This window comes from Neltuma alba, unplaced genomic scaffold (genome assembly GCF_004799145.2).
Source record: "Neltuma alba isolate B1F8T4 unplaced genomic scaffold, ASM479914v2 tig00003241_pilon, whole genome shotgun sequence".
Taxonomy (NCBI): Eukaryota; Viridiplantae; Streptophyta; class Magnoliopsida; order Fabales; family Fabaceae; genus Neltuma; species Neltuma alba.
The window spans coordinates 59,827-73,396 of record NW_021633203.1 but is presented as its reverse complement, the minus strand read 5'-3'; the positions used below and the strand labels follow the sequence as shown (position 1 = coordinate 73,396).

At 33.1% G+C, this 13,570-nt stretch overlaps 2 protein-coding genes across 2 annotated transcripts; both read right to left on the bottom strand.

Moving 5' to 3' along the window:
- Nucleotides 1-1,935: 1,935 nt before the first annotated feature.
- On the bottom strand, nucleotides 1,936-3,092 carry LOC114741035 (P34 probable thiol protease-like). Its single transcript, XM_028929295.1, has 4 exons — nucleotides 2,646-3,092; nucleotides 2,280-2,537; nucleotides 2,056-2,199; nucleotides 1,936-1,974 (listed from the first exon to the last, which is right to left on the bottom strand). The coding sequence occupies exons 1-4, from the start codon at nucleotides 3,090-3,092 to the stop codon at nucleotides 1,936-1,938; spliced, it is 888 nt and encodes a 295-aa protein (XP_028785128.1).
- An 8,814-nt stretch (nucleotides 3,093-11,906) lies between these two features.
- On the bottom strand, nucleotides 11,907-13,290 carry LOC114741033 (zingipain-2-like). Its single transcript, XM_028929292.1, has 4 exons — nucleotides 12,993-13,290; nucleotides 12,673-12,902; nucleotides 12,431-12,574; nucleotides 11,907-12,351 (listed from the first exon to the last, which is right to left on the bottom strand). The coding sequence occupies exons 1-4, from the start codon at nucleotides 13,162-13,164 to the stop codon at nucleotides 12,082-12,084; spliced, it is 816 nt and encodes a 271-aa protein (XP_028785125.1). The 5' UTR covers nucleotides 13,165-13,290; the 3' UTR covers nucleotides 11,907-12,081.
- Nucleotides 13,291-13,570: the final 280 nt, after the last annotated feature.

The following is a 13,570-nucleotide window of genomic DNA, read 5'->3' as shown; positions in this document are numbered from 1 at the left end:
TTTTAATAACATCTTTTTAAAAAAATATTTATATATAAAGATTCCATCCCATGCTATAAACGTAAACTAAGCTAGTTTCAGTGGTGAGTACTATAATACTTGGGGGGAAGGAATAACCTTCCCAACACTTATTTTATAATTTGACTTGTGTTTTTTTTTTTTTTTAAGAGGGTGAGGTCGATACTACCTTAACCAACAATTTGTTGGTCTTTTGTAAGCACATTTATCATTACAACATACTGTTTAATTGTTATTCAACCCCTATAGAGCTCAATTTTGCGCCGAGCTTGTTAAGATTTATCATTTGGATTAAATTTCAGTATTTAGAAACTATTAATCCACACTAAGAAAAACTCAAGTTTTTTGTTTGGGGATTACTTACTTCTTCACATCTCTCAGCACAACAAATAACCCTAATTTAGTATGAAGATCAGAAGATGAAGTATAAATATATAGAGGTTTCTTTCTTAATTAAACATACATAAGCTTTATTGCTTGAAAAGACATTAAGTTTGAGGACGAAAACTTGGAGCCTTGAGTGCTGCCTTGCTAATTAAACAAACGGTGGAACAACTACAAATAATTTACACACACACACAAACAAAAGATTCCATTCCATGCCATAAATATGATGGTCTTCGTTAACATGTATTTATTATTATTATTATTATAATACAGAGTTTTTACAACATACTCCATTATAAGGTTTCACTGCTATCCCAATTCAATAATAGTAGCTCAATATTATATACTAGTAGGATAGAGGAAGATACCTATAAACCTCACGATTATCTAAAGATTCATTATTGGTTCTGTCTCTTGATCAATAGTAAAAGAAATTAGGAATTAATTCAAAGGGAGTGCCTATTAAACATTAGTGATTCACAAGATGCTTGTAGGAAAATTAGAGTCTTAGACTACTATTAACAGCAAAGCGGAACGAGGAAATTAATTTCATATGTCACCCTACTTTATTTTGTCATTTTTATCTCTTTAATTCCATTTTATCTCAAACGTTTACTCTGCTTGTCCTATTAATAAGGCATGGAGAGAAAGTTTTTATTGGTCCTATTTATAAGTTACTTCATGAAATTTTTAGCAAAAAAATACTATTTTGTCCTTTATTTATTATAGGATAGATAGTTTTTCTTTGAAAGGTGTATATAATAAATACGGATAAAGTTAAAAAGTTGTTATATTTTAATAAAAAAATTAATGCAGTTTAAAATTTTTCTTGGTCTGTGTGAAATATGTTGGAAGTGCTTTATAAATAAAACCAGATGAGTATTTGGGTTACAATTTTAGTAATTTTTTAAATCAATCCATTTAAAGACAAAACTCAATTTTGCTTTGGGGATTTACGTTATGAAGTTGCAAGGGTATGGGGTGTCCTTGTGTGTATGTAGAGCTTTTATTCTTAACTAACCACACATAAGCTTTATTTGTAGCAAATCGTTTGCCATTTATTGATGCCCAATACATACTTAATACAACACATTTATTGATACCCAATACATGCATAATACAACACATTGCTTTATACCCAACACATACGTACTACAACACATAACTAGTGTGCTTCATACCACAATGGGTTGCTAGGCTTTATTCCACGGCAAATGGTTTGCCATTTATTTATGGCCAATACAACCATAGTACAACGCATAACTGGGGCACTTCATACAACTGTATATTATTGCTGAAGCTTGTGCTTCAGATGGAAGCAGCAAGCTTCGAAGCATATGTGTTTGTGGTTGGGCATGCACCAGAACAATTTATGTTACAAACTCCCGGAGCAGTACCTGTGTTTCTTTTGATAAAGATGTAACCACGTTGTCCCTAGGTAGATCCCCATGAGTTTTTGACAATCCAATAATCTTGACCATCACCTAATGAACCGTATCCGACGATTAATACAGCATGGTTATGTGTGCATTAACCGATTCCTGAGCAATCATTTCCCCTAAAAATTCCCTGTAAAAGTTAGGGAAACAATTATTAATTACTTTACAAATATGTCTTGTTGGATGATCAGTTAATGAAAATATTACTTACACCATTATAAGACTGAAAATCTCGGCTTGCAAATAGGGAAACACTAACAGGTTGCTTGAAAACTAAGCAACGGAGAGAACTTTCGGACACAGGGTTGTGATACCAATACTTGTAGCCATCAATAGTAGCGGATTTCTTTTGTGCCTACGTCAAAATAAAATAAAAGTTAAAGAAATAGATATATATAAACAACTCAATTAGTTAACACAGGTATAAACACTAACCAATGCGTTATTGCAAACACTGTTGTCAGCCGTACATGGATAATCTTTTTCTGATGCAATACCATTATTGTTGATGACATATTGAAATGCGTAAGCGTACCACCCACCTCCCTTGCAACCTGTGCATTTCTGATCGCAGGATATGAGTTGCTGTTCAGAAAGAGCCAGAAGCTGTCCTGAGACTATTTTATTTATTCCTTCCATAGCTCGAGTTGCAGAGAATGCCCAACAAGTGTCCATAAACATGAATTTTATTTGCTATTAAGCATATGTCATATGACACAGTTAGTTGATAATGCAAAAGCAAAAGGAAAAAAATGTGAATTTAGACTTACCACATGGGTTTTGGTTTTTAACGTAGGTTACAGCTCCTTCGGTTCTCCAATCGAATGAAGAAGGTGCGGTGGGACAGGCTATGTCGTTCAATACTATTCTGCTACTGTTGCTTTCTATCATGGGTTCCTCAGTCTCATGTAAGTAGATTTTGCTGAACTCTTCATAACTCATATCAGAAAATTTGTTCAGGTCCAAACTGTAGTCACCGGGTGACTTCCTTTCTGCATTTTTCTCTCTGATGTACTTCAAATTGCTTTTGAAAACATGAAATATATGTACCTCCTCTTCTAGGGTTTGGCATTCTCGTTGAGTCTCTTTCTTCCACATTTGGAATAGGTGGAAGACTTCTTTCTCAAAGGTGAACTTGTCTAGACCTATATTCCGAATGGAATACTCATCAGACATACCAGAAGTGAGACAGATTGAAGCATACCAAACAAAGAAAAGGAGGAGCATTTTGGTAGCATGTGAACTCATTGTGTGATGGATATCAAGAGTTCGTATTTTGCATGGTTCTGGCATAGCTTTATTCCATATGTATATATAGAGAGAGATAACCCCAGTAAGGAGGAGCAAACGTGAAACACGGGAGGTTTTGGCAGATTCTGCGCATGACGATGTACAGTATCCCCACTTCCACAATAATTGCTATGACGCCAAGCTACCAGTTCTCGTGCTTTCACATGCCGAAAACGACGGAGATTGCAACATCTCAAATGTTTAAAATTTACTTGTATCCTGGATGTCATACATTAAAGCTGTCAAAGTTTCGTGTATAACACAATATCGTTAAAATTTAATTAACTTCCATTAATTTGTTGTGAATTTGGAATGACAGATTTTCTTAAAACTTTGTTCAAGTTTCATCAGGCTGTTTTATCAAATTTTAAATTTCACGTTTAATTTTACAATTAAGGGAGGGGAAGAAGAACATGCAGAGAGACGGAGAGAAGAAGTGGGATGGTAATCAATAACATTATTATATTACTTCTTTCCGTCTTTAATATAAGATCCAGTTAACTTATTTGGAGAAATTAAGGAAGTTGATAAATTATTTTTAAAGTATTCATATTTATCATTTTTCTTCAAACTACTTTGTCTCACTTATAAATTAATATATATATATATAATCTAATGATACATGTAAATATTTTAGAGAAATCATATAACATATAATATAATTAAGTAATTTAATAATTTTCTTAATCTATTTAAATAAGTCAACTAGGTCTTATATTAAGGATTGGAAGAGATAGTATTGTATAAATGGGGCAATAGGTTTTTGAGATTAGAAATTCGAAAATGATAACTTTGATATAAATATTACACCCTATGTTACTTTTAATAAGCTACAATTCTTTGAATGGTGGATTTGTTCTTATTAATTTTAATCCAAATTTTCTCTAAATATTTAAGGCATTTTTTTCATTTTTATCCTCAATTAATTACGTGTTTGGCATCTATCTTCTTTTTACTCATTTTCTCTTGTATTTTTTTCCATTCATTTTCTCTTGCACTCCCACCCACCTTTTTCGTAAACAAAGAATGTTTCTGGCAAATAAATTATATATTTTTTTTTACATATTGATTGTCTTAAACTAATGTTAACCAACTTTTTAATCTACAGTTATTTGTATCTTATACACTAAAAAAAATATTTGTCAACTTATAATTTGCTCTCCTCCCCACTTACTAATTAACGAAGTTCATAACCTCCATGTTGAACCAAACAGAGCCTTTGGTGAGAGAGAGACGGAGTGAGTGGCTGCAAATAATCTTCCATCGTCTTTGTCGTCATCGGAGACATACACCTCAGGGCAAGGGAAGTCGCGACAGCGGTTAAAGCAAAGCTTTCCGTGCAGCGACCCCAACCCCCCATGCATACCAATCAGAACCAAAGAGAGAGTAGACAAAAACAAAGACTGTAAGTGTTATGCCAACAAATAATTATATATAAAAAAACAAAGATCCCATCTAATTACATATCAGAAAGGAAAATTACAACTAAAGACCCTCTAATATGTAAACTTGTGATTTGGGACTCTAAAATTGGAAAATAGCAATTAAGGACAGGGTTCTACTTCTGCAAATATGAAATATGGGTGAAATATAATGCCTAAAATGCCCCTCAGTCAAGTTGTAATTTGGTCTACTGAAATTGTCATTTGCTAAAGTGAACTTGTCAGTTCCCATAGTCAACTTGTCATTTGGCTGATGGGCATTTCAGACATTTCAACATGATTTCATATTTGCAAAAGTGAGACCGGGTCCTTATTTGCTATTTTTCAAATCAAGAGTCCCAAATTGTAATTTTACCTATTGAAAGGTCTTTATTTATAATTTTTCCTATAAAAAACAGATTCCATTGTCCTCATAAATGCTGTCTCTCCTCCTCCACTCATTTATCTCACTTCAAATTATTTGAAGATTAAAGTTACATCCAGTATCCTGATCTTATTTTTTAAGTGCACTTATATGGTGCAATTTTACCCTTATTATTTTAAATTTTGATCAATTTCACCACTTGTTAAACAGCGAAATTTTTTCGTCTCTATCTTCCACGTCAACATCATCTTCATCCTTCACCGACAAAGACCTAGGCACCATCCCTGCTTGAGAGCCTTGCATTGGATTTCTCAAGCCGTTTTCTTTCCTTCTTCATTCTCAAACTTGCTATGCCTCTGGTCCATTCATCTTCCTCATCCTCTTTTGGTTTTCAATCTTCCAAAGTCTCTGCAAATCCCCCGCTTCGAGTTGCTATGATTTAACTAAAGAACCTAACAAAAACTACATCCGATCCTTAATATAAGAGCTAACTAACTAATTTGAGTAAATTAAGAAAACTAGTTAAGTGAGTTATTTGTAATAAATAGGTGTTGTCTTTCCCAAAATATACTTACTAGTCAAGTGTATTAGTTAAAACTATCATTATTACAATGACTATCTTGAGAAAAAATGAATAAATATGAGAGACAAAATGGACTGAGATCTTATATTTAGGACCAAAATAAAAGTCAAATGAGGTCTTACATTAAGGACCAGAAGTAGTGACAACTAGAAACTACACATATTTACATCCATCATACAAAGTCTCACTACAACAAAAATGGGGTTGAGGTGCAAATTTACATCAAAAGTTTTCACTCAGAGTGTTGGGTACCCATAACCTTTTTTGGAAGCAAATTTGTTTGGAAAGTTTAAAATTGTAGCAATATTTTTCTCTACACTTAAAAAACTTATGTTGACCGTTAACATTTTTAACAATGGGGGGCAATATTGCTATGATTTAAACTTCTAGGACAAATTTGCTCCCAAAAAAATGTGATTATGGAAAATTTAACGATGGAATCTTCATTTATAAATGAAATTACTGACAAATTGCCGATGAGAATTTTTTTTTCATCACTAACTGAATTAGTGACAAATTACAAATATTTTTTGGTAATAAAGTATTGACAATTTTTTGATTTGTAATAGCTAATAGAATGACATAAAAGAGCGACATTATTACTTACTATACGAAAGTTGTTAGCAACTAATGAAATGTGGTCAATATATAAACAGAAGCTGTGAATGACTCTGCAAGATTGATCTTACTGCTTGTTAAATGAAGTTGTTAATAGTTTATAAAATGTAATCAATACCTAAATACCTAAATGGAAGTTGTGAATAGCAAGAAAAAATAGCTTTGTCATTCTTTCAAACTTGCAGTGTTACGGGCCCCCCTATGGGAATTCTTTAGGTTTGTTGTTTCAGTTCCTTATGTTTGGGCTGTGTTTCTATTGTTGTGCACGATGGGCCTCTAATTTTCATGTCGATGCCTGGATAGTTGGGGCCCTTTTTTTGGCTGCTGCAACCCTTTAGTTTGTGACAAACTCAATTATTTTTATATATTTTGATATCTTTTATATGGGTTTTGTCAACTTAATTGGTTCTTTTTTGTCTTAATTGATTGTTAATTGATTTAATATATTTTATTTTGAATTATTAATTTTTAGGAGCAAAATTGTCATATTTTGGTTTAATTATGATTAATTAATTTTTAAGGACAATTAATGCTACCTTATCCTTAAATTTTGTTTGCAGGTTTTTGGAAATTTAAAAATTAAAATTAAAAAACAAAGAAAGAAAAAGAAAAAAATAATAAAAAATAATAATTACAAAAAAGGGGAGCAAAACACAACGTTTTGCCCCCCTCTAATAACCTACTATTATCATCTTCATGGGACGCGCACACGGGCTGGCGGCAGAGGAAAAAGAAAGAAAAAAAAGACGCAGAGAGAGAGGCGAGCATTAAAAATAGAGGCGAGAGGCACAAATACAAAGGAGCGAACTAGCGGCGTGAGGGAAGAGGATTCAGCGTGAGCTTCCACAGCGAAATCACACCCCAGCATTCATCTTCTTTGTTCTTCATGACTGAACCGAATTGGTTTGTTGGAGCTGTGATTGTGATAGTTAAGAGTAGCTAAGCCCTCCAATTCTCTAGAGCAATGGCTATGGCTTGAACTTAGAGCTTCAAAGGGGAGTTTCAACTCTTCCAATCTTTACTTCTTTCATTATAATTATGATTTCTAGGTCTTAGAATGAATTTTATAATGTTTGAATGGGCTGTGATGGTTTATATTTGTATTGAGATTGGTTGTAGTTGTTGGAATCTTTGATTAGCATTTAACATTATGTTGTGATTAGCTTTAATTTCTTTACATTGTACTGGGTCTGACTATGTTTTAAAATTATTGTGAACATTCAGTGGTAATTCAAGGTGGCTTGGTTATTGGACTAAAAATGTTAATTGCTTTTCTTTGATTTTCTTTTTAGCTAATTGTGCTAAAACAGTTTAATTGTGAATAATTAATATACAAGGTGGCTTGGTGTTGATTATTATAATTAAACCGAGTCTAAGGGGTAGCCCTTAGAGTTTTTTGAATTTAGCTAACTCCCAAATTAATTGAAGTAATGATAGCCTTAATCATTATGCTAGAGGATTGCTTTTCCATTTGCTGTCACTTGTTTACTCACTTTTCTTATTTTATTCATATCCATTTTATAAACTAAAAATCCAAAAATTATTTACTTATTTTGCATCCTTTTAAATTTTGCCAATTAGTCAGTTAAAAAGAAAATCAATCCCTTTTCAAGTCAATTCTTTATTTTTGATACTTAGTTTGCTTAGGATTTCAAATAAAGTCTCCTCAAAGTGAAACGACTCAAGTTTTGCACTATATTGCATTGCTTGGATTTATTTTTGATTGGGAACCTCAAGGCGAACGACAAAGGCTCTCATTAGTTTGTTTTGTAATTAAAAAAAACTATTTTTTCTTATTCGTAATATAAAAAATTGGTTAAATATTCTCACATACCAAGAAATAAAATACCTATGCATAGCCAAAAAAATGCTACTCCTTCCTGTTCATAATATAAGAAACTGATTAACTTTTCTTATGTACCAAAAAATAAAATACCTATGCATAGCAACAACCAAAAATTACTACTCTCTCCAGTCCATAATATAAAAAGTTGGTTAACTTTTTTTAGATACCAAGAAATAAAAGTTTAGTCATTAAATGTATCCTTAAAATGATAAAGTTATCCTATTTTCCTATTTTCCTGTTGTACACGTTGCGCAGTATTTTATTTTAATATTGTTGACTTTAATTAAAAGCCCTAAACCAACGGATCCTGTCCTCCGGCATGGGATTGTGTGTCGGTTTAAACTTTAACGAGCTTGTTCCTCAAGGGCATTTGGATTCTCTTCATAAATGCGAAATAATTCTCACCTGTTGTATTCAAGTTAACCCTATGCAGTGGACAGTTCCGTTGGTTTAGGAGTTTTTGGTTGGCAAGGATCTTGAAGTAAAATACTCCTCCGGTCATAAATATAAGACCCACTTTATAGTGTAAATTACAACACAAAGTGTGTCTTATATTTAAGACTTGAGGAGTATTATGTGTGTGGATAACACAGTCAGCACTTATGTAGATTCTTTTTAAGCATCTATTCAGGAGTTTGATCCCTGACAGTGTGTATGGAGAAGGTCTCATGATCAGCACTAAAGCACAGTGTGAGCAGATTAGTCACTTTTATTGGCATAGATACCATGAGCTCAACAAAAGAAAAAAAAAATTATGCATGTGGTCTTAAAAAGTTGAGTGTCCTCCTCGACCAAGTCATATGTAAGTTAGTTTGGATATATATTAATTAGGGAAAAAAAAGCAGTTGAGAGTGATTTGGAGGAAGAGAAATAAAAAATAATACTCCCTCTGGTCTTAAATATAAGACCTATTTTGCTGTGTAATTTACACTACAAAATGGGTCTTATATATTTAGGACTGGAGGAGTATAACACATCACTCTAATTATTGCATATCATGTTATATACTATATGAAAGTAATTGATTCGAATACATATCGAATCTTACAACACGTGACAACATTAAAAGATTGCGAATATATTTTGTCTAGCCTGGTGTAATTTGTGAAGAATGAGATAAAGGATTTTTCATCTTAACAAAGTATAAAGGATATATTTTTCTTAATATTTTTTTGAATGACAAGCGGTTTGACATAAAAATGGAAAAAATGAGAAAATAAATTAAATATTCAAATATCTCCAAAGTATACTCCCTCCATCCCTTATTATTAGAAGATCCTTTTAACTAAATTGCATGATTTAAAAAAATAATTAAAATTAGTTAAAAGCAATTAATATATAGCAATATATATTTTTTTTCCAAATATACCCCTACATAAAAATGGATAAATGTGAGAGAGTAATAGTGAGATAAATGAAGAAAGAGAATGTATTAAATGGATTAAACTAGGGGTAAAATTGGTAATAATATATTAAATGTTCAGACAAACTCAAAGAGAATCTTATAAAGAGGGATAGACCCATTTAAAAAATTGGATCTTTTAATAAGGGATGGAGGGAGTAGCTTATAAAAAAAGACCATATCTATTCAAGAAATTAAAGTTTATAAAAAGAACTGGAGGGAGGATTCTCTTTGAAGTAAATTGCTTCCCCTTTTTTGCCGGTCTGCCGACGTTCATAGAGAGAAAAATAATTTTTGAAAGTCCTCTTGACTCTCCACGCATGGAATAAGGAAAATGGGAAGGAGAGTCTTGTCAAATTCATTGTTGGTTATGTCTCTTGATCAATTGTATAAGAAATTATGAATTATTTCGAAGGAAATGATTACTAAACATTAGTGATTCACAAGATGCTGTGAGAAAGAGTCCTAAGGGGTGTTTAAAAGAAAACCAAATCACAGTTTTAAAAATAATTTTATAGTATATAAAGTAAATATGTGAGAAGACTTTTGCTTTGGTTTGAATAAAAACACTTTTTAAAAGTGTTTTTTGTGATTATCAAACACCATACTACTATTAAGAGCAAGGCAAAAAGAGGAAATCAATTCCATTTGAAATACCTGGAAAAAAATCAGTGTCCCAGACACTTCGCATCATAATATATAAAACATGTCACTCAAGTTTATTTTGTCATTTGCATGTCTTTAGTTCAATTTGATCTCAAACTCACTTGTGTTGGGCCAATTAAGATTTATTTGGGTTACAATTTTAATACTTAGAAATTATTAATCCACGTAAAAGTAACATCAAGTTTTCATAACAGATTACTTACTTACCTTCATGTTTTATCAGCGCGCTCTAATTCAATATGAAGATCAGAAGGAGAAGTAAATATGTACAGAGGGAGAGCTTTCATTCTTAATTGAACATATGTAAGTGACAAACTCAATTATTTTTATATATTTTGATATCTTTTATATGGGTTTTGTCAACTTAATTAGTCTTTTTGGTCTTAATTGATTGTTAATTGATTTAATATGTTTTATTTTGAATTATCATTTTAGAGGGGCAAAATTGTCATATTTTAATTTAATTGTGAATAATCAATTTTTAAGGACAATTAATGCTATCTTATTCTTGAATTTTGATTATAGGTATTTGGAAGATTTAAAAATAAAAATGAAAAAAAAAGAAAGAAAAAATATATAATTAAAAAAATAAACTAAAAAAAAAAAGGGTGGAGCAAAACGTTTTGCTTCTACCCTATTTCAGATTCATTATCATCATCTTGGATTCGGGGGGACGCTGGAGGCGAGAGATAGCTGAGTGAACAGAGTGACGGCACGAGAGAGGACCGGCGGCGAGGAAGAGAGAACGAAGGACCAGAGCTTCACGGCAATCACACTTCCTCTCCTCTGAGTCTTCATCTTCCATCGACAGCATCTCTTCTTCTTTCTTCTCCATGACTTCTTCTTGGTGGTAGAGATAGATCAACGATAGCAGAGAAAAAGAAGAGATCAGTGACGGCGTGACAGAACCAGAGACCAGAAAACAGTGAGCTTGCATGGCGAAATCACACCTCTAGATTCCATCTTCATTATTCTTCATGGCTGTACCGAATTGGAATTTTGGTGGAGCTATAGTGATGGTTATTAGGAGCAGCTAAATACTTCCAATTCTCTAGAGCAATGGTTATGGCTTGAACTTAGAGCTTCAAAGGGGAGTTTCAGCTCTTCTAATCTTTACTTCTTTCATTGTAATTGTGATTTCTAGGTCTTAGAATGAATTTTATGATGTTTGAATGGACTGTGATAATTTATATTTGTATTGAGATTGGTTGTAGTTGCTGGAATCTCTTATTAGCATTTAACATTATGTTGTGATTAGCTTTAATTTCTTTACATTGTACTGGGTCTGACTATGTTTTAAAATTATTGTGAACATTCAGTGGTAATTCAAGGTGGCTTGGTTATTGGACTAAAAATGTTAATTGTTTTTCTTTGATTCTCTTTGACTAATTGTGCTGAAACAGTTTAATTGTGAATAATTAATATGCAAGGTGGCTTGGTGTTGATTATTCTAATTAAACCGAGTTTAAGGGGTGGCCCTTAGAGTCTTTTGAATTTAGCTAACTCCCAAATTAATTGAAGTAATGATAGCCTTAATCATTATGCTAGAGGATTGCTTTTCTATTTGCTGTCACTTGTTAATTCACTTTGCTTATTTCATTCATATCCATTTTATAAACTAAAAATCCAAAAATTATTTACTCATTTTGCATCCTTGTAAATTTTTCCAATTAGTTAATTAAAAAAAAATCAATCCCTTCCAAGTCAATTCTTTATTTTTGATATGTAGTTTATTTAGAATTTCAAATAAAGGCTCCTCAAAGTGAAACGATCCGAGTTTTGCACTATATTGCATTGCTTGGATTTATTTTTGATCAGGAATCCCAAGACAAACGACAAAGGCTCTCATCAGTAAGCTTTATTCCACGGCACACATAACTATATATCGCCACCAGGCTTATTTATTCCACAGCAAATGATTTGCCATTTATTTATACCCAATACAAGCATGGTACAACACCTAACTGGTGTCCTTCAGGCAGCTTTATATTGCCTGGCTTTGTATATTGTTCCTGGAGGGCGTGCTTCATATGGAAGTGGCAAGCTTCAAGGCAGGTTCTTTCTTCGCCTTGGTTGGGTATGCGCCAGAACAATTTATGTTACATACTCCCCGAGTAGCACCGGTGTTTCTTTTGATGAGTATGTAACCACTTTGTCCCCAGGTGGTTCCCCATGAGTTTTTAACAATCCAGTAATCTTGACCATCACTGGTTGAACCATATCCTACGATTAATACAGCATGATTGTGTTTGCATGATGAACTGATGCCTGAGCAATCGTCTCCATTAAAGATTCCCTGTCACAGCAATTACTTTTCAAATATGTCTTGTTGGATGGTAGAGATATGATGATGAGGTAATGAAAATATGACTTACACTTTTGTAGCGCATAAAATGCGAGCTTGCATATATGGAAACACTAATAGGTTGCTTGTAAACATAACAACGGAGAGAACTTTCGGATATAGGTTTGTGACGCCAATAATTATAGCCGTCGATAGTAGCAATTGTGTTTTCAGCCTGCATCAAAGTAAAATAAGAATAAGAGTAAAACCATAATTAAGAAAATTACATATATTTAAACTACCCAATTAGTTCACACAGGTCTAAACACTAACCGCTTTAGGATTGCAAGCACTATCGTTAGCTGTATATGGATAAGCTTTTTCTGAGGCAATACCACCATTGTTGATGACATATTTAAATCCATTAACGTACCACCCTCCTTTGCAGCCATTACTTGTAGAGCAAGATATGAGTTGTTGTTCAGAAAGTTCTAGAAGCCGTTGAGAGACTATCTGATTTATACCTTCCATAGCTCCGGTCGCAGAGAATGCCCAACAACCACCTACAAAAATGAATTTGATTTGCTATTATATGCTCCTATTATATGCTGCAATTAGATTATAACAGAAGAACGAAGCAAATTTGAACTTACCACATCTGCCTTGGTTTTTAACAGGAGTTACAGCTCCTTTGGTCCTCCAATCCCAGGAAGAGGGTGCATCTGGACATGATGCGTCGTTCAATATCATTTTCCTATTGTTGATTTCCATTATGGGTTCCTCTGTCTCATGCAAGTACATTTTGCTGAACTCTTCGTACGTCATATCTGAGAATTCGTTCAAACCCAAGCTGTAGTCACTGGCTGACTTCCTTTCTGCATTTCTCTCTCTTATTTCCTTCAAATTGCTTTTGAAGATTTGAAATCTTACTGCCTCCTCTCCCAAAGTTTGGTATTCTCGTCCAGTTTCCTTCTTCCAGATTTGGAATAGATGGAACACTTGTTTGTGAGAAACGAGTTTGTCTAGATCCACGTTCGAAAAGGAATACTCATCAGGCACACTGGAAGAAGAGGTAAGAGAAATGGAAGCATACCAAACCAAGAAAAGGAGAAAGATTTTAGTAGCAAGCGAACTCATTGTGCACTAGAAGGTGATAGATATTGAGCCAAGCGTTTGGATTGTGCATGGTTCTTGCATAGCATTATTGTTCCATATATATAGAGGCAGCTAC